The sequence below is a fragment of the Galeopterus variegatus genome, unplaced genomic scaffold (assembly GCF_000696425.1).
Source record: "Galeopterus variegatus unplaced genomic scaffold, G_variegatus-3.0.2 Scaffold129, whole genome shotgun sequence".
Classification (NCBI taxonomy): Eukaryota; Metazoa; Chordata; class Mammalia; order Dermoptera; family Cynocephalidae; genus Galeopterus; species Galeopterus variegatus.
This window is the reverse complement of record NW_007726240.1, coordinates 356,433-380,541: the sequence shown is the minus strand read 5'-3', so window position 1 is coordinate 380,541 and position 24,109 is coordinate 356,433. Positions and strand designations below refer to the sequence as shown.

At 43.6% G+C, this 24,109-nt stretch overlaps 1 protein-coding gene across 1 annotated transcript in view; it reads right to left on the bottom strand.

Annotated features, from left to right (window-relative positions):
- Positions 1-24,109, bottom strand: part of PCSK2 (proprotein convertase subtilisin/kexin type 2) — a 287,440-nt gene that overhangs the window by 115,871 nt on the left and 147,460 nt on the right. The window contains exons 3-5 of the mRNA XM_008588485.1: positions 12,068-12,181; positions 9,958-10,066; positions 3,966-4,003 (exon numbers count right to left, since the gene is read on the bottom strand). Coding sequence (XP_008586707.1) covers positions 3,966-4,003; positions 9,958-10,066; positions 12,068-12,181 — 261 coding nt within the window. The remainder of the gene's footprint in view (positions 1-3,965; positions 4,004-9,957; positions 10,067-12,067; positions 12,182-24,109) is intronic.

The window sequence follows — 24,109 nt, the reverse complement described above, 5'->3', positions numbered from 1 at the left end:
CCACTAAGTCACTTAACAAGGTGTGGAGCTGCCTATTAATCCTCTGCTCAAACAATCTTTGAAGCTATCACCGTCCACTGATTTCATTACTCTCCTGGGCAGGTTTATTCCACTTGCCAGTCTCACTCTGTTAATGATAGTGTAAAATTTTTAATTAAAAATAAAGAAGATAAATGTAGTTAGTAGCTGCAAAGTTGTCACTCTCAATGCTACTCAGGGTGGGAGAGACACTGTCACTGGTAAAAACCACTAGGCTCAGGCTCCCTGCTGAGGAATTAAGAATGAGATATTTGGCTGTTCAGTTTTCTCACCTATACCAAGGAGGTAGACAATTTTCACAGCCATGTGTAAATATATATAACTGCTTCGTAAGGTTCCAAGTTTTTGATAGATGTTGAAGACTTAGACTTTACGCTGGATGGAAGTTGTCAAGAATGTGCAGTTTTATACAGAAGCCACATTTTCTGTTCAATTCTTAGATGCCACCTAGTTTAAGTGTAGACGTTGTCATCTCTTCACAAACAGCCCCGTCAAGTGGTCATCTACCCTCTGCTTGAACACTTTCAGGTATGGAGAATTCATTACCTTAATTTTTTTGTTTTTTCTTTTCTTTTTTTTTTTTTTTTGTCTTTTGTCTTTTTTCCGTGTCCGGCAATGGATCGCAACCCTCAGTGTCGCCCCCGGACCGGACCGGGGACCGGCAACGGGATCGCAAGCCTCGGTGCTGCTCCTGTGCCTTGCTCATCCAGTGAGTGGGAGCCGGTCTGTATGTGGGATCCGAACCCTCGGACGGGAGCGCCGCCGCGCTTCCCAAGCGGCGCACTATCCAGTGCGCCACCGGGCCGGCCCTGTTTTTTCTTTTTTTTCATTAACCTCAATCACTTACAGTTATTCCTTTAATGGAATTAAAAACTTCCTTCTGTAGTTACCACTTTTGGTGGGAATTCTCTTGGAAGAAATTACTGAACAAGTGGAATGCCTCATCCCACAAGGGAAATTTGAAATATTTGAAAACGTATTTAATGTGCCTCTTAAGTTTTTTTTTTCCCCCTCAGAATATACTTTTCCAGTTATTTCAGCTCTCCCTAGGAGGTTCTGGTTTGGAGTCCCTCTACTACGCATGTCACTGTCTGTTACTCTGAGACACTCATTGGAAACAAACTAATTGCCCAACAATTAGGGATCAGAATGTTTAAATGAATGATGGCATGGGGTAATACTATGTAGTCCTAAATACCATGTTTTGAAGAATATTTAATAATATAAAAGTATTCATGACCTACCAAGTGCAAAGGCAGAATATATAAGAAGAGCCCAATTTCATTAAAAAATATACATGTAGAAATGAAAGTCCAAAAACACGTCAGAATACTCAGAATGGTGGTATTATGTGTAGTTTTGAATCTGTTTTCTGCTTTTCCAAGTTTTCAACAGAGAACACGTACTTATTTCTTAATTAGAAAAAAAAAGTTTTTGGAAAAGAAAGAAAAAAGGAAAAAAAAAAACCACAGTGCTCATACAACCCATGGGGTTTTTCAGGTATGTCTCAATTTGGATGGATCACTTCCCAATTTCAGATGAGGGTTTTTGGCAGATGAATCACACTGTCCACTAACATCGTACCTGCTGCGCATCACAGCCCCGGAGGGTTTCCTCCCACCTGGTGTTGGGAACAGCCTGCCAGGAACCGCCCGGGCTGGGTGAGGCACAGGCCGGGATAAGGACCCGGTCAGGACCACGAGCAGGAGGGAGGCCGGGGGTGGCCAGCTCTCCAGCTTGAAGTCCTATGTGGCTGTCCTGCGAGGCGCTGGGTCCCGGAGCTGGAGGGAAGCGTGCAGAACAGCTGCCTGTGTGTGCAGGGGGCAGCCCTGCACAGCTCGGTAAGGAAATGCCTCGGATGTATCAGAGCCGTGGAGAAAATGCAACGCACACGTTTCTCACGCTCCCCATCAGAGACATCTCCAGGGCCCTGCAGTTATTGGGGATGCAGAGAAAGTCAGGAGGAGGCGAGCAAGGACTGTGCTGAGAATGGTGCCTTTAAGGAAGCTAGCAAACAGCCAGCGCACACAGCTCCTTGCGTGTTTGAGGGGAAGGGGATACGGGAGGAGAGGGGGACACGGGAGAAGGGGAGGGGGACACAGGACCGCTGGGGCCTCTGCATCTCACAGGCACTTATCGTTTTCTCTACAGAAGTGGATTATCATCACTGGGCAGATGGCTTAACTTGTATCACTTCTCTCTGGGGCCATATGGCTGGACTGTGCCAAATATTCATTTAACATTATTTTAAAATATTAAAAATGATGCTTAGCTCAATTTATACTCTTCTAAATTTATAAGACCCATGCAGAAATACAAAACATAAAACATCCGTGCCATTTCCTGTTTCCTAAACCCATGGAAAATCCCCACTTTCTTTTTTGCAATGTAGATACACACACCTTCCAGGGCAAGTGACCCAGCATGTTGACCTCCAAACACTTCTGCTTGTTAATCGTCTTTTCTCCTATTTAAACCCTTGTTTTCTTAAATATGAGTCTCCTCAGCTACTAATATTTTTTATAGCTAGAATTCTGGAGGTTATGGGAGAAGTATAGCTTAGGAATAGTTTGGATAATTTTAAGTGAACACACCAATACTTGAATATTGTACTCCCTGGGTTAAAATAAAGTGATTGATTATGTTTAAAGGGCTTGTAGATTTCATCAGGAAAGCAGCATGTGACTTACTGAGTCAAAAAATTAGAGTGTGCGGCTGTAGCCTAGCAGGGTTTTACTTTGATTCTCCTTTAACACTTTTTGTTTGTCAAGGGATAATAAATGCTGAATATTGTGGAAGTCAGCGTTAAGTGGTCATAAACAACAAAAATAACCAAAAAAGGATAATGTTCTTACTTTCATAAAGCTATGGTTGTAAGGTGAATTGCAGCAGTTTTTTGGCTTTTTGCCATTGGTTTTGTCTGGCAAGAACCTAAATGGCTCATTTCCACCCTTCAATTCAGTATCATCAAGCTCAGGGTTGATTTAAGCCTTGCCAAGTCTCTCTCTCCTTTGCTCCTCCCTTGGCTATCTTCTTGGCACTCTGTTCTTTCAGATTTCAGGTTTCTTTCTTTTCTTCTCACAAAGACACTGTCATGGCCTGTTGCTAGGCCCTAATCCTAGTCCATTTGTTGTTGCCCTGACTGTGGCTCTAATAAGATGGGCAGTTCGTGTGTGCATGTGTGTAGAGGATGCATAGAGTATATGTACTTCACAGGGCCTGGTTTTCCAAAGCCTCGAAGTTTCAAATATTGACCTGACAAAAAACAGGAAAATTTCCCCAGGCTATTGAGTCTCTGTTGTAAGATAAAGAGTTGTAACAAAGGAAGGCTGCTGGTTCAAAGACAGACAAGTTACTGATTGATAAGTAAAGATCCTGGGAAATTGCTGTAAGAAGAGAATATTTGCTAACATCAAGCTTTTGTTGGTGGATCACTTAACTGCCTAATAGCATGTCATCTGGCTTATTTCACTGAAAGTTACCAGTCTATATTGTTAAACTATAACACCACCTATGTCTCTTGCTGTAACTTTCTGGGCTGGAGAATAAATACAGGAAGGGAACCCCAATTTGTGGTTAATTTCCCAAATGGAAGGAATGCCTCTCTTGTGAGGGTTCCACAAGATTAACCACTTCGGGGCTTCTCACCGCTCAGAAGAGATGGGCTTTGAGTAATCCTTTGTGGCTCCATCACCCAGGGGAAAAGGGGTGACAAATCCGTGGGGGCAAAGCAACACGTGTGTGTATACATGTTTTCTGTGAGTGCATGTGAGTGCACATTCTTGTGTGCATACGTGTGTACATGTGTGTGTTCTTGTGCATGTGTTCCTGTGTGTGTGCGTGCATGCATGAATGTTCCTAATAACCAGGGGCACCAGAGCACTTGAGACACATGGATTTCCCCACCACAGCTGGCTTGTACTTACATAGTTGGAGGCCAGGTCTGGGTGGAGATAGTCAATCCCTGTGAAAAGACAACAACAACACAGGAACCAAAGATTAATACCTGCCACTGTGTCCTCAGGAAAGCTGCTCAAGAAAGCACTCTTGTTGTGGGGCTGGCACCAGGAGACTTGCTACAGGGGTGAGCGTCCATCCAGAGCCCCAGTCCTGCACTCCCTTCTCTTACTGGGGAAGGTGGGCTGTGCCTTCTGATGGAGAGACAGCTGCCCGCAGACCCACTTCACAGGAGTGAAGTCAATTAGACCGTGGGGGCCACGGATAACACTTCTGACATAAATGTCAGCACTAAGGGGCTTAGTGACCACAAGATGGATGGCTCATCAGAGCAGTGATCTAAAAGATTTGTAGAAATCCTGACATTTCTAAAGCATCAACTGGCATTTTTTTCTGAAATGAAACCAGCCCCGGGGAGGAAAAGCAATTATTATTTAACAGGGCACAGACAGCAGTGGATTAGGAGAGTGTTCTCTGGCATGGAAATAATAAGAGGAACACGGCTCGGCGAGAAAAGCCATTAGGCAAAGGGCGAGTGATTTTCAGTGAGGTGCTCGGCTGGGAACTGATGCTTGTCTCTTCAGAATGTGGCTTTCCCAGAAGCCCGAGGCCTGGAATCTCTTTGAGAACTCCTGTGCTTTCCCCTGGATGCGGGCCTGTCTTGTTGCCCAGTGGCTGTTCCCAGGGCAGATTTATGGTCTATGAGCACCACTGAGTTCCATCAGACACTTGGATCCCAGAAAGCACCGTGGAGGTTCAAGGGCAATTGAGAAGCTCTCATCCGGATCTGCAGAGCCACATAATCTTGGCAGCAGTTACACCTGAGTGTCCAGCCCTCTGAGAAACAGGGCAGGTTCCTGATATCACCTAACATAATTGTGGGTGGAGGGTTTTGGAGTCAAAGACCCAAGTTTCACTCCTAACCACCTCCATAACTGACTGCTGGATTTTGAGTAGGTTGCTTGGCTTCTCGGCGCTTGCTTCCTGGCAGTGAGAACATTGCAGGGATTAAAGAGACTAATGCCTGTGTGCTTAGCCCAGCGGCTGGTGCATTTAATAATGACATTAAGATGCGACACTTCAAAACTAGAAGTATCCCGAAGTCCCTCCCCTAGCTGGCATCTTCACTGCTTGCAAACCAAGGCTATGCCACTGTTATAGCTTTGCCCTGCAAAAAATAACATGTATTAAGATGCATATTTCTAAAAAGAAATTTTCTTTTTTTTCTGGTTATACAAATAATTCTGGACTGGGAGTAATGTGTTAGATTTCACTGTCAATATTTTTACAGGTGAAGCAATTGCTGGTATCATGGCTGCTTTCTACAGCTCAGGAGAGAATAGCCAGTCACTTGCCACTTAGAATCATCATGCCTTCTCTTTCCACTCCCCTCTCAAGGTCTGCAGAAGAAAAGAGGTCAGAAAACTCAATGACTGGGCTGGCCAGTTAGCTCAGTTTACTAGAGCACAATTTTGCAACACCAAAGTCAAAGGGTTCGGATACCTGTACCGGCCAGCTGCCAAAAAAAGAAAATTTAAAGACTAATATTTTTAAAGATTGTTGACTCTTGTTCTGCAGCCTCATTCGAAGATGGTTGATTTAGGCTGTGGGGTGGAGTTGGGAATGAGCACAGGCTTTGAGAACAACAGATAGATCCAGCTCCATTTAGACTCAGACACTGTAATATTTGTGTGACTTTGGCCAAGTGACATCATCTCTCTGAACTTTGGTTTTTAATCCTTACATTATTAATATATTCGTTCTTATTTTTTATACTTTTGTTTATTTTTCATCAATGAATGCTAGGAAGAGACAATTTAGACACAGAACCTGAGCTACACAACTGTCTATGACTCACAGTCTTTGAGGGGGACTGACCCATCACCAGCCAATCATAATGAATGTGGCACACAAATGACCAATTCTTGGTTATACTTTTGTTCATAAGTCATTAGTATACTGTTATCAGTTTGAATCTTTTCAAAAAGCCTAATCTACGATATTGCAAATTCTTAGGAAACTCTGGCAGTTCTGGAGAGGTCAGGGAACTAGGAAGGAGTTCCATGTGCATATTTCTAGTTAAGTGCTAATAGTTCAGATGGGATGTGTAACATCTCAGGACACTGGCCTTGAACTCACTTCCTTCCACTGTCCCAAGACAGCCAGCATCTTGCACCCCACCCCCACCAAATTATATGTTGATGAGGAGTAGACCTCAATGAACATATTGTGTTTTCCAGATGGCTGCACATTTTCTCCCATTCCGTATGATCTTCCACAATGTGACAACGCCACACCTCCCACTGAGAGGTGGCTCTGTTGTCTCCTCTTCAATCTAGGTGGGCTTGTGACGGCTTCAATCAATACAGTGTAGTGGAATGCCATTGCATGACTTCTGAGGCTAGGGCAGAAAAGACCAGGCATCTTTCACCTGTTCTCCTTGGATGCTCACTCTGGAGGAAGCCAGATGCCATGTAAGAAGCCATATGTAGTTTAGTGAATTCCTATTATTTTATGTTGCCTCAGCATCCATTTTGAATATAGATTTAACTTTCTCATATCAGAAGCAGGGCTCAGTCACCCTTGACACAGTTTCCAGTTCTCTGCCTCCTCCCAGTTCCTCAGTGTGGTCAATCCAGATATTGGCCCATCATTCACAAAGTCCCACCCATAAAGGGTGAGTTTCAAGCACTGAAGATGGTGGCCAGATTTAGTTGTGAGGCTGTGGGCAGTTTCTTGCCTCCCTAAACCTCAGTTTCTTCATCTGTACAATGGAGATAACAGTAATACCGATCTTAGAAGATAAGTGTGGCTGTGTTTCCAAATACTAAACAGTGTCTAGCACATAATGAGACACTGCCTTGCTGGCCTTCAGTCTTACTTTCTTGGTTCCATCTTATTGGCTAAAGGCCTTGACCCATGCCTTCCCTGACCATCTTTGACCTTGATAGCCAGCCACCTGCCCTGAATCATGCCTGGGCTGGGTGACTCCTGTCATCCCTATCTCTTGCTATGATGATACCCCATTTTCCAGGTCAAGTTTCCAACACCAAATGATTTCATTGCAATAGATGGAATGAAGTTGTCATCATTAAGCAGTGTCCTTGCTGAAGTCCCTATGTCTGGAATATCCCAGTGGATCCTTAGGAAGTGTTTTCTGCTCCTTCGGTCAATAGCTAGCCATGGAGGCACTATCCCAGAGATGTGTAGCATATGGAAATGATATCATGTTGTACCTAAGTGAAGACAGCAGATATTTGTTGAGCATTTATTGAGCCACTGGATCTGGCAGAGGGGGTGATGGCCGTGTTTTGAATTGGGTAACTAGAGAAGGGTGGATGGCTATTAAAACTGTGTCGTCAACAAATGGAAACTTCCACATGCAGATAATTGAACATTTGCCAGACAGGCCAAAATACAGAGAACAAATGTTTTCAAAATATTACATTATTTTTTCCCTTATGTATCAGAGTCAGCATCTATGTCTGTCTTTGACCTTGTTTTGGAACATCCCACTGAGAGACATTCTGGGAAGGGATCCCATACTGTTGTGCGTGCAGGCAGTTAAGGGAGAAAATGCAGTGCTGGTGCGGCCAGCCCCCGCCTTCACAGCAGAGACTCTAAGTTATGTGGCGAGAGGCTGCTGAGCCTCCCATCTCGTCCTCGTTGCATGGAAGGCTGCTCTTGCCCCAGCTGTGCTCATGCTGATATTCAACAGTGGGTTTGGAGAATGGCTTGGTGGTTGTTCTTTTCTTCAGTAGTCATACGGGATAAGCATGGAGTGAATTAGGGATGGGCACGAATCCATTGTCTCTCTCCACAGCGGGAGGCAGAGTCTATTTCCCCTCCTCTGGTGTCTGGGAGGGCCCTGTGACCATTTATGCAACTGAAGTGACAGAGTGATGCTTGCCCCTTTCCAGGCAGGACTGGAAGCTTCCCCCACCCTTTTCTCTCTTAGAATGCCTGCCCCTGAGAGTTCTGAGACACCTGCAAGAAATCCAGCTACCTTGCTGGGGACAACATGTGGAGAGGAGAGGCCCTGGGACTGTATGGAGAAAGAGGGAGGGAGAGAGGCCAAGCCCTTTTAGCACCCCCAGTTGAACCTCCAGTTCATTCCAGCCCTGGCTGTTTTCTGACTCTGACTGTATGAGAGACCCCAATGAGACCTGCAGCAGAACTGTCCAGCTGAGCCCCATCATCCCACAGAACTGTGAGAGATAATAACCTGATGTTTTTTTTTAAGCCACTCAATTTTGGGGTGGTTTGTTCTGCAGCAGTAGATGACTCAAATAATGAAGTCAAGAATTGTAATTGGGGGGCAGAGTTCACTTTTTTTGGATTCCAAAGGCCACTAATCAGCTGAAGAAATAACATTAAACAACAATTTCTTCTGGGAATGTAAAATGGAGTCAGATGTCATCCTTTCCTTTGCTATCTTTGGAAGGGATGACTTCAGACTCAGTCAAGGGGGTTTAGTGAAAGAATTCTGAAACGGGCATCTGCAGTGCTGTTGGAAGTTTCATAAGAGCAATGTGCATGTGTTGTCACTGTACTGCCACTTTTAGAGTGGCTTCTCTGATCTCCAGCAGGGAATAGAAATGTTCATCACAATATATCCTATCTAGATTCCCCCAAACTAGATGCATCTTTTTCCTGGGTGAGTTGGCCTTAATCCCTATTGGAAAGGTTTCCAAACCAAAGTATCAGGAAGGAAGAAGCATTTATAAATTACTGACATCCTTACACATACACTTTTGTGCAGACCTCCTTTCTTCTTGTGAAAGCCCTCGGCCACTGGAAAAAGCTTTTACATCCACTTCAAAACATCTCACACATCAGAAAGCACCGAGGCATTGTTTCCGTGTTGATATTTAATGAGCCCACACAAAGACAACGCAGGTTTTAAGCACACGGACTCCTCTTGTTTTCCCCATCAATTCTGCTTCAAAGGCTTGCTTTGGAGAACACAGTGTTCTTTGAGGATCTTCGGAAGGAACAGGCTGTATTGTTTCATCTCTGTACGGCCTTTGTACAGCATTGAACCAATAATGCACAGTGGGGCTTTTTGCCGGGGAACCCAGAGGCTGATGAAGGGTGACAGCATGTCCCCAATGAAATGCCTACAGGGTGGCAGTTCTACAGAATCTTGGCACCGCCAAGGTCATGTGTAGTTGGAAAAACTATTCATCAAACCCATGGGTTTTCATACTACAGAAATTGAAGTTTTCAAAGTATAGAAAATAAAGCTCTGCTAAATGTCGGGCAGGCATACAGCACAGAATAACACAGAGGAGGTGTTGAAAATAAAGTTATGAAAGTCTGCTTTGTAAGGGTTCATTCTGAAAGTAGCTGTAAAATCAAATTTTCCCAAACCCCAATCATGTTACCAAAAAGCTGTTTTATGGATCTAGAGCCACACCGTCTAACAGAACTTCTTGTGATGATGGAAATGGAACCGAATTGAGTTTCAGCAGCCCCTAGCCCTATGTGGCTATCAAGAACTTGAAGTGAAGCTAGTGTGACTGAGAAATGGAATTTAAATTTTATTTAGCTTTAAGTAATTAAAATTAAAATTTAAATAGTCACATATGGCGAGTGGCTATTATATCAGACAGTGAGGATCTAGAAAAATCAATGGTAAATGTAAATATAAGTAGGCTTAGGAGACAGTTTAAGGAGAGGTGTAAGCAGTGGCTCAATAAGTGAGAGTGGTGGGCAGCTTTCATTTGTTCATTTGTTTAGTTTTTTTATTAATTCAGCGAAATACTTGTTAAAGACACTGTCAAGTTTGAGGACCACTGATCCAGAAAACTAGGGTGTGGTCACACTGTGGTGTCGTCACACTGTAGTGTGGTCATCAGGCCCAGTGTCTGGCTATTCCGTCTCTGATCAGTATCTCCCACACAATGAACGTAAAGACACACTTGCTTCCAAATGATGTAAATACTTTGACATACTCACCATCGTCCATAATTCCAATGGTAACTCCTTTCCCTGTGAATCCCAGTTCCCAGGCTTCTGCCACATTCAAATCGAGGCCAGGAGTGCCATCAGCTTGCCCGGTATTGATCTGGCACAAGAATTCCAAAGCAGGAGAACTTATTAGGTTGGTGTTGGAAATGCTTGCATGCAACTACCTAATCTTCCAGAGCCCCATCTTCCATGAAACAGTACTTTTCAGTGTCCTTCCTCCTCCACCTCTTACAGATTTCCCTCTCCACTTTGTTGATATAAAAATTCATGTTTCTGTTCTATGTAAATATGCAAACACAGTTTCAATCTCCCTATCTCTTATATTTAGATGCTATCTTTAAACTCCTTCTATATTAGAACCTTAGAGCTGCCATTGCCAGAAATGCTCCCTGATTTCATTTATACCTTGTGGTTTAAATTTAGCACGTATTGTCTTCGATTATTCTTATTTGAATATAATTTCCTCACTAAATAACAATATCCTTTGCAGGAGAAAGCCAGCATGTCCTATTTACCTTTGCAATGTCAGTATCACAACACTATATCTTGCTCAAAAAATATTTGTTAAACTGAATTAAATATAACTGGCTCACCTATAGTGCATGATCTAATGCAGAAAAATAAAGACCTCCTCTCAAAAAAAATTCAAAAATGAAAGAAAGGAAAATGAAAAAAATCCCCAATTAATATGTTTACCATCACTCTCTTTTCATGAATCTTTGTCCTGTGCAGATTTTCTCAAAGATGGATTATAAAAAAATAATGAAGTCAGAGGTTGTATTGGCGGAAGCCCACAGTGGTTGGTGGCTGTTAAGGTCTGGCTAACACACTGTGTGAAAGTCATTAGTGCTCTTTACAAACATTGCTGTGCTTCTCCTTCTAGGCACATGTTAAGACTACACCTCTTGATCCCTTCTGAAGGTAGAATGGTCACATGACTGGTTTTGGCTAATGACATGTGATCTCATGTGCCATTTGTCACATTCAGGCAGAAGCTTTAAGAGCCAGTGTACAAGTTGCCCCCTTTCCTTGCTGAGGGACTTATGAAAGCAGTGTTGGGATGCAGTTGAGATGGAGCTACATCAGCCTGAGTCCCTGAGGGATCAGGAAGCATCGGTCACAGCAAGAGTGAAAAACAAACTTCCATTTTGATAAGCTACTGTGAGTTGGGGGTTAGGTGTTACTGCAACAAACCTAGCCTATCCTAACACACATAAGCTTGTTCAGTTACCCAGATCAGATTCTCAGACTTTCATGCCAAAAAGCATAAGGCACAGGCAAGCTCTGTAGTCCCAAGAGGGAAACTGTGATGTGTTCCTATAATGCAGCAGTCCACAGGGCTGCCAATTAGTTTTCTCTCTTGCTTATCACCTTTTTAATGTTAAATGAAATAAAGCTTCATTCACATTTATAAATTAGTCACTCTCTTTTCCGCAATATGCCCTGAAGTTCAGGTTGGTTTGGAGTCTCTGAGCCCCTCTGAAATATAACCTAACCAATCCAAATGGATCATGATGGACTTGATAAGCTGGAAAGTTCTCACTTCGCCAGACAGACTGGGTTTCAGTGCCTTGAAGCCCGCATCAATTAAACCCCATGGAATTGATTTCCTGCCATTGTTTTAGGAGCACTAATAGATGCTACTTTTGCCACTTTAGTCTCTGAGCTTTCTTGCTTGCCTCTTGTGAAGTCACCAGATTCTTTCTCTTATGCCTGTGACTTTATTATGTCCTTCAGTTACTCTGCCTGTTGAGACCCCTGGATTACTCCTCCTGGACGTTTGATTTGACTTTTACATATTTTTGCAAGTCTTCACTCATACACTGGTGCACTTTTTCACAGTCTAAGAGAATTTGATCAGCTGTTAGTAGTAGCTTTGACCCTAGGAGATCATGGTGATTTATCAGTTCCAGAAGAAAGCAGATTAGAGAACAAGATGCACAGGTGGTGATAGAAAATCAATAAGTGTCGAAGTGGACAGAGATGTTTGTGGAGTCAGGCACTGGCTAGCATCCTGATGAATAATGAAGAAGCGGAAATACATCTTTATCTGGAGTCTCAAGAGGAGAAACATTAGAAACAACACAGAGACACTTACCAGATACCATTGCTTTGTAAAAAGAGGGTCGTTCATGTTGATGTCAATCTCATTGATGTCTCTGTACCCTCGCTTTTTCCGGTCAAATCCTTCCTGTTGCAAGGCCATCTTCACCTGGAATGACAATACTGGTACATTACCTGAACGTCATCTCAACTCCTCTCTTCTGGAATTTGTTTCCACAAATTCAAATTTCATTTGTACATAGTGTGTTTTTTTCCTCAGCAAAAACAAGCACATCTCATCTATTTCCCAAGAGCATTTACTTATGATTGCACAAAACAAACAGGTCTAGGTGATGACTCGAAGTAAGTTTCCTTAAAATAAGAATTATATGGAGAAAACTATTCTCAAGGAAGAAACAGTGGTGGGGTCATTGAGTGAAATAAAACAAAACAATGGAACATTTCTACCAAGGAAAGGAGATTGATCTGGGTTCAGGGAGGTGAGAATGAAAAGTGTACAGACCATTTTTCTGGAGGTGTCCCCAGTCTTCACATTTGTTGACAGGACTGAGCTATCATGTTTGGGAATCTGCCACAAAACCCCCAGAAACCTGCCCAGAGAGCCAGCAAGTCCCACAGCAAAGCCCTGGAAGGTAAGTGAGGAACTTTTGAAAAGAAATTGCTGGGTGGTGCTGCTGTCCTTGCACTGATATTTCATTTTTAGACAGTCGGACGGTACCCCAAACTCTTGGATGGAAATGAAACTTAGGAGCTGAGTTAGTTTAAGCAGACTCCTGGCAACGGCTAGGGGTTATCCCGATGGGGAAACTTTCTTTCACTTGGACAATAATTTATCATCCAATAGCTGTGGTCAGCCCCTAAGCATCTACAAACTCAAAGACTGTGCACGCATATAAAAGGGTGTGTGCCAGATATCAATTATTTTAATCACATGCGTGGCCCAACATTTATTTTTCCTCTTCCCAAGTCTCCCCAGTATCTTTGGGGAAACTACCTCAAGTCCATTGGCTTCTGTGTTGGTGGGAGTGAAATTCTAGGCACCTGCCTGCTGTAAAGACCTCGAAGTCCCACTCTACCTCAAGGGTACCTCCATGGTGTCTCTCTTCCAAGATATGAATCTTAGGGAGGTGACACAAAGGCAAGGAACCCCAGAGCTTCACTCACCAGCCTCCCTTTAAGGGATCCTCAAGCAGTTCCTACAACCCTGCCCTGGAGCCCGCTCAAGGCTGATTGCTCAGCTTCCCATGGACTGTGAGTCCCTGCTGTCTCTGCAACAACTTCTCTTTTGCTGAAGTGACCCAGAAACAATTTCTGTTGCTTGCAATCAAGAACTCTTAATTGATAGAGGATGAGAGTAGGACGACAGAGCGCAGGTCAAGAATGGCTGTGGGAAACGAAGAACGAAGAGACACAGACCGGTGCAAACCCCTTCCCTTCCTTGCTGCCCTGGTTGCTCCTCACTTGGGTCCCGCATAGCAACCCACCAAGGCCTGGAGCTTCTTTGCCAGAGAGATTTTCTATTAGGAACTCTGTACACGTGCAGAAGAAGTACCAGGTGTGGCCCTGGCACTGTGAGTTCTTTGGAGGTATTCCAGCAAGGGACATTCACTGTGGCACAGCTTAAAAAGAAAATTCCCACCCAAGAAATAGTGAAATAATTGAAAAAATGGGATAGATTGGTATTTTTATAATGGCAAAAACCTGGACACAACTAATGTCCATCAAATGGAGAAAAATTATGATTCAAACATATACCCATGTGCATATATGTTCATGTATGTGGATGTGTACATATATAATTATATACGAATGTGCATGTGTATGTGTACACATGTATACCCTCTAAGAAGCAGATGCCAAGATGGGATTAAATGTGCAAGGATTTTATTAGAAGAGAAAATATAAGAAACTATGTTGCTAGTCTGACCCGGAGTGAGGAAGAGTTTAAACAAAGCTGGGCAAATGGTCCTCGGCTGCCCCATAGTCTAAGAAAGGGGTGGCAAGTCTGTTGGGGATCGACATTTGGCTGTTAGAAGAATCCTGTTTCTCCCAGGGATGGGCCTGCCTCAGTACCCCTGCCGCACCCAGTCACTGGCTGGAAGCAGGGAGCAACTGTGGCAAGTGTGGCCTTGTTGTCACACAGTGGTAGATTTCAGATTTCATGTGGCAAGTGTGGCCTTGTTGTCACACAGTGGTAGATTTCAGATTTCATGTTTATATATGTGTATTTGTTAGTGTAGAACACTCAAATGTCAAAGTAAATGTATAGTTCTCAACCAGAAAGATAGCCAAGGCACACCCCTCTTGAAACCTTCCTTTACTATGGAAGCAAGTATTCAAACAAGAGTGTCACCTCAGCTTGAGAAAAAAGGAACCCGAATTCAGCACTTGCGTCTTCTCATTTCGGTCCCACCGTGAGACCTTTACCTGCTCTACTCACTAACGGGAAGCCTTGATTGACTTCCACTGAGGAATTCCCATTATATCGGGCTTATTGTCGTGAATAACTTTTCTTTTTTTTTTTTTGTCTTTTGTCTTTTTCCGTGTCCGGCCACGGATCGCAACCCTCAGTGTCGTCCCCGTACCGGACCGGGGACCGGCAACGGGATTGCAACCCTCAGTGTCGCCCCCGTACCGGACCGGGGACCGGCAACGGGATTGCAACCCTCAGTGTCGCCCCCGTACCGGACCGGGGACCGGCAACGGGATTGCAACCCTCAGTGTCGCCCCCGTACCGGACCGGGGACCGGCAACGGGATTGCAACCCTCAGTGTCGCCCCCGTACCGGACCGGGGACCGGCAACGGGATTGCAACCCTCAGTGTCGCCCCCGTACCGGACCGGGGACCGGCAACGGGATTGCAACCCTCAGTGTCGCCCCCGTACCGGACCGGGGACCGGCAACGGGATTGCAACCCTCAGTGTCGCCCCCGTACCGGACCGGGGACCGGCAACGGGATCGCAACCCTCGGTGTCGCTCCCGCGCCTCGCTCAGCCAGTGAGCGGAAACCGGTCTGTATATGGGATCCGAACCCTTCGGTCTGTATGTGGGATCCGAACCCTCGGGCGGGAGCACCACCGCGCTTCCCAAGTGGCGCACTATCCAGTGCGCCACCGGGCCGGCCCATCGTGAATAACTTTCTGAAGGTAGCGCCTTTCCTTGCTAGGATCTTCCATAAACAAGAGCAACAACCGTGTTTCCTGGCAGCACAAGAATAAAAAGACTCGCATCCGATTTACCTTTTAAAATAGCAGTGCAGGAATGGCTATTACCGTCGCTCCAAACTTAATTAGGCCAAGTACACTCTAATGAAAAGACTGCTTAAATTCATTTCCATAAAATTAATTTTTAATTCTATAAATTAGGTTTTAATGGAAACCAGCGAGGCTTTGGAAAGCTGCACTCTCCGGACACCACCCTCCTCGCATCGCAGGAATTTAGAAATCCCAAGACTGGAGGAAGCTCTCTGAGTCTATTAAATTATCTTCCTATCCTCAGTGAAGATCACAAGCACACTTCAACAGTGATGAACACTTTTAAAAATATGTATTTTTATTTGTTACCACAAATAACAAGAACAGTTTTTTTCACAAGGATACCATGTAAACCCATCAATTGCTTTTATTTTTCTGGGTTCGTGTTCAATACTAATTCATATTCACACTTAATTTTTACACAGTAGTAATCACACTATAGATAAAATTGTGTATTCTTTCTTCACTGAGTATCCTACTATAAGAATTTTAATATGCTCCTACATAGCTTTCATATTTTAATTTCAAATGGGTACCTAAATATTCCAATATTGAGTCAAACACCAAAATTTACCCAGCTATTTCCTTCTTATGGGTCTTTTAGATTGTTTTCTACTATAAATGAAATTTTCATGACCAGGGACATGAGGTTATAAACTGTTTTTAAAGACCTCTGGGGAAGATTTTAGTGTTACAGTTCTACATGTGATAAAAAGCCTTTAATGTGAGAGAAATATCTCCTCGTGTTGAAACTTTATTTCTCACATTAGACCTACAAGGCCACTGACTTAATCTCTCTTCCCACTTCTCTGAATTTTAACTTTTACACATGACGCCTTTATTACCATTTAGATGTGATACCAATGGCATGTGTACAACTTAATTATAGCTTCTTCCCCTTCTCCAAAATAATGTTGCAGTTAACTTTGGTATTTAGTTTTAGAATGATTCCCCATATTGGGTTGTTGATCTAAACATTTATACAAATAAAAAATATAAGAAAAATATAATAAATCAGGAGTTTGTTATTGGGTATTATTTTAGTAAAAATGAACAGATGTATACTCTACGATTCTGGTTTAACTAGAAACTTCACAGAGCGTGTCCCTGACAGCGCCTTGATTTCAGACTCCTGGTCTCCGGAGCTGCAAGAGAATAAATTTCTATTGTGCTAAGCCACTTAGTTTATGATACCTTGTTACGGCAGCCTGAGGAAACTCATACAACCACTAAGGATTAAACTACGTTGCAATGCTTTCTTCTCATGTGGAAACTTTATTTTGTACTGAAAGTGCTCTTCTAGTTTTATTTGGACAAAGATTTCTTTTACTGTATGTACTCAAGAAATGCCAGCAATTACTACTATCATGACTGCTGATGCTGTCATATTTCAGGCCCTGGGGAGAGGCAGTGGGAAGGTACTTTCCCTTATTCCAGCCCGCATCAAGCCAGGCTTGTCTTATTCCAAAGCAGCCCAGAGTTTGCTCCTTTCTTCCTGCTCTTAATGAATTAAAGACAAACCAAATTAAACATGGATAGAGAAATCCATTGGAGCCCACTCCCATGTGTGTCCCAAATGCGGAAGTCCCCACCCGCAGGAACAGCACATCTCCACCTTTAAAAAACAAACAAACAAACAAACAAACAAACAAACAAAACGTTATATTTTGAGAGCAGTTTCAGCTTCATGGCAAAATTGAGCAGAAAGTACAGAGAGTCCCCATGTACCTCCTGTCCCTACACACGCACAGCCTTCTCCACGATTAACCTCCCCCACCAGAGTGGTGCATTTGTTACAACTGATAACCTATGTGGACACATTATTACCACCCAATGTCCATAGATTACTTCAGGGTTCATTGTTGGGTGTCCTCCTTTTTCTGACTTTGCCTTTCCAAGGTAGTGTGTTATCTTATGTTTGAACTGATGAGCCAAACACAGCTCACCAAGCAAGGAACCCCTAAAAGCCCTTGCTGGGGTGATGCTGGAGATTATGGAGGAAGGAAACCACTCCCAGGCTCAGATGTTCTAGCTCATTTGCTTTACACCAACTGCTGGTCTTTCTGGTCAAGATCCACACAAGGATGTAGAGCTGAGAGAGGTTTGAGGACAGAAGACATGATCTGGGGAGGTCGAGCACCTGGAGGGAGGGGACAAGCAGCCGGAGAGTCTGGCTCCTTCATTTCCTCTGTGAGCAAGCAAGTAGGACTTTTTGGAAAGCCCAATTATAGGCAAATCACACAGCTTAACTTTTCAAAGAACACCGAGTTAAGCCACAATTACGGCTGAATGCACAGTATCGATTGCCCTCATTTAGAGAGGTTTGCCCACCTTGCAAGAATGAAGACGATCAATTGCGGATGTGGCTGCGTGCCTCTGACCACATTTCCAGTTACTGAGTCTCAGTGACAAGATATTAGCAAATTGCTATCTATCATCTAAAGCCCTTGTATACAAGGTATACCACGAGAGAAATCAATGTGATTAGGGAGGGTATGGGAAGATGGTTTCAGTGGAGTAAAGTGCAGAGGGAACCGACAAGAATGCCTTTAGAGGGTAAAATCCCAGCTCCCACATTTGCTGGAATGTGTGATTGTGGTTGGGGTTGTGCTTTAGCATGATCTCGATCTCCCTCTTGTTCCTGTTTTCGGGATGGTGAGGAAATGTGAGGAGTTGGATTTAGGAGATTATAGTAAGAAAAATGGTATTGAAAGGTGGTAGCAACTATGCCAGATGTTGAGGACTGGATGGTTAGCCTGGGTGTGCTCAAAAGGGCAATTTTCCAGAGAAGCCTGAAACCCCTAAATGCTGACCTTGGCCAAAATGACACAGTCCTCTCAGTGAGGTTCTACTAAGAGGTGATTGCAGAAAAGGGGCAAAGCCAGGCCAGGTCAGCACTTTAGAATATGAAGGGCTTTGGCCACTAACCCAGTACAGCATCCTGGAGGTCCTGCCTGGGCCATGTGGACAGCTCTGTTTCCCACTGCAGGCAGGCAGAAGGACCTCAGTCTAACAGAAAAGGCTCCCAAGAGGACACATGGAAGGAGGAGCAGGAGGATGGGGGAGGAGGACACATGGAAGGAGGAGCAGGAGGATGGGGGAGGAGGAGGAGGAATCAGGAGAAGGCTGTGGCCAGCCAGTGTCCTCACATCTGACCAGCCCATGGAGCACTCCACCTTTCTGGGAAGGCACTCGGGGGTGAGAGGTGAAGCGAGGACAGCAGGGCCCACAGAGAAGGTGCTCATGGCACAGGAACACAACTTTCAAAAGTTTTGTCTTTGCAGCCTGCATCATGATGTTGGTGCATGTTCTGGTTCTGCTAGTGAAGGAGGATGCTGGGTGGAGATGTGTCTGGGTTGCCTAGTCCCCAATCTGTGCTGGAGGGAGGGTTCAATAATGTGCTTCTGGAAGGCACAGGTGAATCTAACTGAAAATATACTACAGTTTTATTCAATTATGCTGTCTGTGGCTGGCAAGCTTCACTGGAGAGAGCTAATAGCATCAGGGTCGCCCAGCTTGGTCCTGTGGGTCAGTTACCTCAACTCTATTTCCATGACCACAGGCTAATGATGATACCCCAGCCTCAGCTGCTGCCTCACAAGTGTGGGTGGTGAAAAGAGAGGGTGAGTGGAGAATGTGGTTGATTTGATCTGACGTTATGACTCTCCTGAGTGCTGAAGACTATGCCCCAAACTCAGTGTGGTGCAGGGAGCAAGAACTAGATCTGGAATCAGAAAGAACTGGGCTTATGTCCATGATTTGCTTCTTATTTGTGCATGTTCTGAGGTAGGCTCCTCAAATTCTCTGAGTCATGTTCCTTCAACTAGAGCCAGGATTTGGCAAATGAAGCCCTCTGCTTGTTTTTCAAAATATAGTTTTTTTTGGAACACAGCTATGTCTATTTATTTACATACTGCTATGGCTGCTTTCATGCTACAGTGATAGAGTTGGATAGTTGCAACAGAGACCATATGACCTGAGAACCTAAAATATTTACTTCCTGGCCTTTTACAGGAAGTTTGTTGACACCTGATGTATACATAGCATGAAGATGATGGAATTCTTGACCTTACAGGCTTACTGGTGAGGAACATGTAAAATAAACTTTCCTTGTTGGGGACAATGAAATGTACTGTGAATGCTACTGGCTATAACTGAAATGAAAACATGTCCATGGAATCTCTTTCATCTATCAGGGTAGAAGTAGGCACAGCATTCTGGGTGGTGGGGCAAATGGTGTGATTTGAGGGGCACAAAGAAAGCCTCCACTGACCCAAATCATCCCCCCGAGCACTCACACACTGAACTTCAGCCATGAAAGGTTGAGCTTTAATTTTAAGCACTCCTTATCCAGGTTGATTATGTCTCTCTTAGAAAAGATTTGGAAAGTAAGTCCTCTGGGAAGGGCAATGCGGGCAGGTGTGTTCACTTACCCACACTCATGCATGAACTAATTAATTAGATAGCTTTACATAATGATGCTGGTTGAGATTGGTGCAAGGAGGGAATGGGGGTTTCTGGAAAAGGCAGTTTTGAAAGCACTGGGCAGTAGTACGGAAATCAACAACAGAGGGTCTGGGGCTTGGACTGGGTGCCAGCACAGGAGTAAGGATTAAGACAAAGGAGGTGAGAGGGCACTGGAAGAAACTCTCCCAAAGTCATTTGGTCTTCTAGGTGCATTCTTTATGTGTGGCATGTTTGCAACATGGAGGGATACACCCACCATTTATGGGCTGTAGCTAAGGTGCAGTATTGTTTCTTCATAAGTTTTCAGTGGCAACAAACAAAAAAGCTGTCTGCTACAGAATACAAATAAGTTCTTGGAAATTCAGTCTCCTTTTCTTAAACTAACAAACTCTGGAGGTTTGATTTTTAGATTAGGACAATGGACTAAAGAGTTAAAAAAGAGAGAAGATTCACTTCCTCCTTCTTTCTTCTTCAACGGTACATATTTTTAATTTTCCTCAAAGATTGTCCCCTTAGTCAACAACATTGCCTTGTCAATTCTTTCCTCCTATTGGTATTTCATGAGTTGTTAACGGAACAGATCCAGGGTGACAGGGTAGATAAGTGTTGAAATTGCAATTGGCATATGTCTGAAACACTTGGAAGCTGGTGACTGTGCATCCCCAGCACCAGGCAGCTAGACAGTAATTCATATGTCAAGCCAAGCAGCCCACGAATGACAAAACACCAACAAAGAATAAAGGTCAGAGCAATTGATTCTTAACACACTTCTACTTATGCATGGAGAACCTGGTGACAGGGCGTTAATGAGCCCCAGCACGGTGATGCAGAACAAGGGAAGAGAGCAATGAATTGACTTCGCAGTCATGCTCCTGGAAGGTGCAGAACCATCCATGCACTTAGATCTGCCCTTTGGAAAATACCAGGAGAAAACAGCTTTTCATTCTGCGGTGTCTTAGTTGTCTTAGTTATCTTGGCTGCTGTAACAAATTGCCACAAACTTCGTGGCTTAAAACAATATTAATTTATTCTCTTACAGTTCTGGAGGTCAGAAGTCTAAAATCAAGGTGTTAGCAGTGCTGTGTTCCTCTTAGAGGCTCTGGGGGAGGATTCATTTTCTTGCCTTTTCCAGATTCTAGAGGCTTCCTGCATTCTTTGGCTCATGGTCTCCTTCCTCCATGTCTTCAAAGGCTGCAATAACGGGTCAAATTCTTATCTGGCATCACCCCTACTTTCTCTCTGCCTTCCTCTTATAAAGACACTTGTGATTTCATTGGGCCCATCCAGATAATTCAGGATAATCTCCCTGCCTTAAAGTCAGCTTATTAGCAACCTTACTTCCATCTATGGCCTTAATTCTTCCTTGCCATGTGATATAACATATTCACAGGTTCTTGGGATTAGGATGTGAACATCTTTGGGGGGCGGGGGGGGTGTCATTATTCCACCTATGACATTCAGGCAGGGAACTAATATCCACGCCGGGGAAGTAAGGCTGATTGTTGGCAAGATCTACTGAAGATATCTGTACAGGGATGAAGGAAGTTTGATGGAGATACGGAGAACTCAGAATTTTTCAGGGAAAAGAAACAAAGCAGCCACATTCTTGCATGAACCACAGTTGGTAAAGTGTTTATGAAGTGGCCTTTATTTAGTGGTAAAAGTCTATAGTGGGGTAATCAGAGATCTTTCTATCAACAGCTGATGCATGACACTAATTCAGGAGGAACGGCTAGTTTACAGAAGCAGAATCAGCCGGCATCCCAAAGGATATAAATAGGTTGAACCGGTTGGCTTAGATCAATTAAACAAAATTCGACAGCATATAGGTGTCATACAAAATTTTACAGATAGATGTGAAATGTTATTATCAGGTTGAAAAAAATTCCTGTATCTGCATAACTACAGGAGAGAAGAGAGCTGCCTTGATGGGAGGGCAGTGTCTTAGCTGATGACCAGCTTAATGTAAAAGAGTAATATTAATACCAATGGCTGAAAAAGTAAACTAAAACTCTGGCTGCTTTAGAAGAGGTAGAATCCCAGAGGAAGGGAAGAGCAGATGTTGTTGAGACATCTGGTGAAACAATCTGATGCATGAGCTGGTCCAGTTCTGGAGCCCATTTTCAGAAGGGCATTGGAAAATTTTGTGTTCAGAGGAAGGAAGCTAAGATGATGGCAAATCCGAGAAATAACACGTCCAGGAAACTGGAGGTGCATAAACCTGGCTTATGGGGTGGATTGCAAATAGTGATACTCAGACGGGGAGGGTCTGCTGAGTGTTTCAAATGGTGACGCAGTTGCACAAAAGTCTTCCAAGGACTGTTTCAGAACCTTTTGTAGTTGGACTATGCTATTTGTGGTGCGGCATTTACTCAGTACCCCTGCCTCCCTGAAAGGAAAATATTTCTCTGCTCCATTGACACTGGCTTTGGCCATGAAAATTGCTTTAGACTCATGCTGGGAAAAGTATACTTGCCCATCCCTTGACCTCTTGCATTTTAGCCATGGCTGTGAGAAGAATATGCCTAGTGTAGTCTGCTGGGCCCCACAGACTGAAGCTCTATTCCCAGCTGGCCTGCATATTTTCTCCTTGCAACTCAAAGCAAAGTTACTCCAGGCAACCCACAGACATGTAGTTGAGAAATAAATGCTTGTTGTTGCGTGCCACTAAATTTTGGTATAGTTTGTTACACAGCATTTTTGTGGTCATAGCTAACTGATACTGTCATTATGTATTCTCTTTTATCTCACAGTATGCTGTATCTTTCTACTCTGGTAGGGTATAGTTGTATTTATTCCAAGGCCTTATGCGTTCTTAGTAAATCTTCACTATGTAGATTCCAAATGCTAAGGAAGACATATATGATTCTTTTTTATTTTTATTTTTAATTTTTAAATTTTTTTTGGTTGCTGACCAGATCCTAGAACTGAAATATCTGGCATGTCTTATCCAGATGGTGACTTTTATATATGCTAATTTGAAAGTGCAGCTATAGGTACAAGAATGCTCACTGTAACAATACCTGTATTGAAAAAGAGGAGAGAGGGAAAGAAACTACATGTCCATTAATAGAGGAGAATCTTCAAGAAATACAGCACAGTTATTAAAATGAATGATTCAGTATCAATTAAAATAGTTGTCTATGTTTTATTTTAGGCAAAAACATAAGCTAGAGAAAAATATGTATAGCATTATCCTATTTTATAAAAATACCAGCACAATAATTCTCTGTGTGTGTGTATGTATACACATATGTGTGATTAAAAACAAAAGAAAGGGGCCGGCCCGGTGGCGCACTGGATAGTGCGCCGCTTGGGAAGCGCGGCGGTGCTCCCACCCGAGGGTTCGGATCCCACATACAGACCGGTTCCCGCTCACTGGCTGAGCGAGGCGCGGGAGCAACACCGAGGGTTGCAATCCCGTTGCCGGTCCCCAGTCCGGTACGGGGGCAACACTGAGGGTTGCGATCCGTTGCCAGACACGGAAAAAAGACAAAAAAAAAAAAACAAAAGAAAGTCTCAGAGAATAGTGGCACATATAGGCTCCCTTTAGAGAACAGCATTGGAGAAAAGAGAAAGGGGCACTTTTTGGCTTTTTGATGCATCTTCTTAAAATCAGAAAAGAAAAGAGATGGGTAATTCTACCTTTTCCTTTAAATGATGGGTCTTTTCTCTATTTCCAAAATCTCAGTGATGAACATACGTTGCTTAGGTAAAGATTTTTTCTTTTTATACATTGTAAAATGCTGATTGGTTGGGTTTTAATGATATCTTAGACTAGAAGGATCCACTAATATCACTGGATGAAGCAGAGACAGAGACCAATGTGTACATCACAGTTTTGTTAAGAGAAGCTTTGGGTCTTTTGTTTTTGTTATTCCATCACTTTGTCTTGGAATAATGATAAAGAGCAATCTCATTTTCCTAGCAGAACAGACTTCTTCCCCCACACTCAGGGAAAGACCCACTCTTTTTAGGTGAACACATTGATAGGCTTCTTGGAATTGGTGGTGAGACACCCACGGAATGGGCTCCAGTATCACTGGGTGGGCACTAAACTGCCTTCTGCGGGGATGGGAGAGGGTGGGCCAGATATTTTGGAGGCCGTGGTTTTGAATTCAGTGGCATGCAAATTGAGGCCACAGCTGAACTGTTCCTTTCTCTAGAGGACATTTCAGTGCTGGAAAACAAGGAGGTTCATAGAGAAATGGCAGAGATTAGACAGCTGGTGGCTGAAGAGGGATTTTGGGAGAGGAATGGAAAAAATCTAATAAGGATTTTTTATTAATTTCTTTGTTATAGGAGAGTGTGATATTTACCCATTCTTTCCTTTTTACAAAGAAATTTTCAGCTAA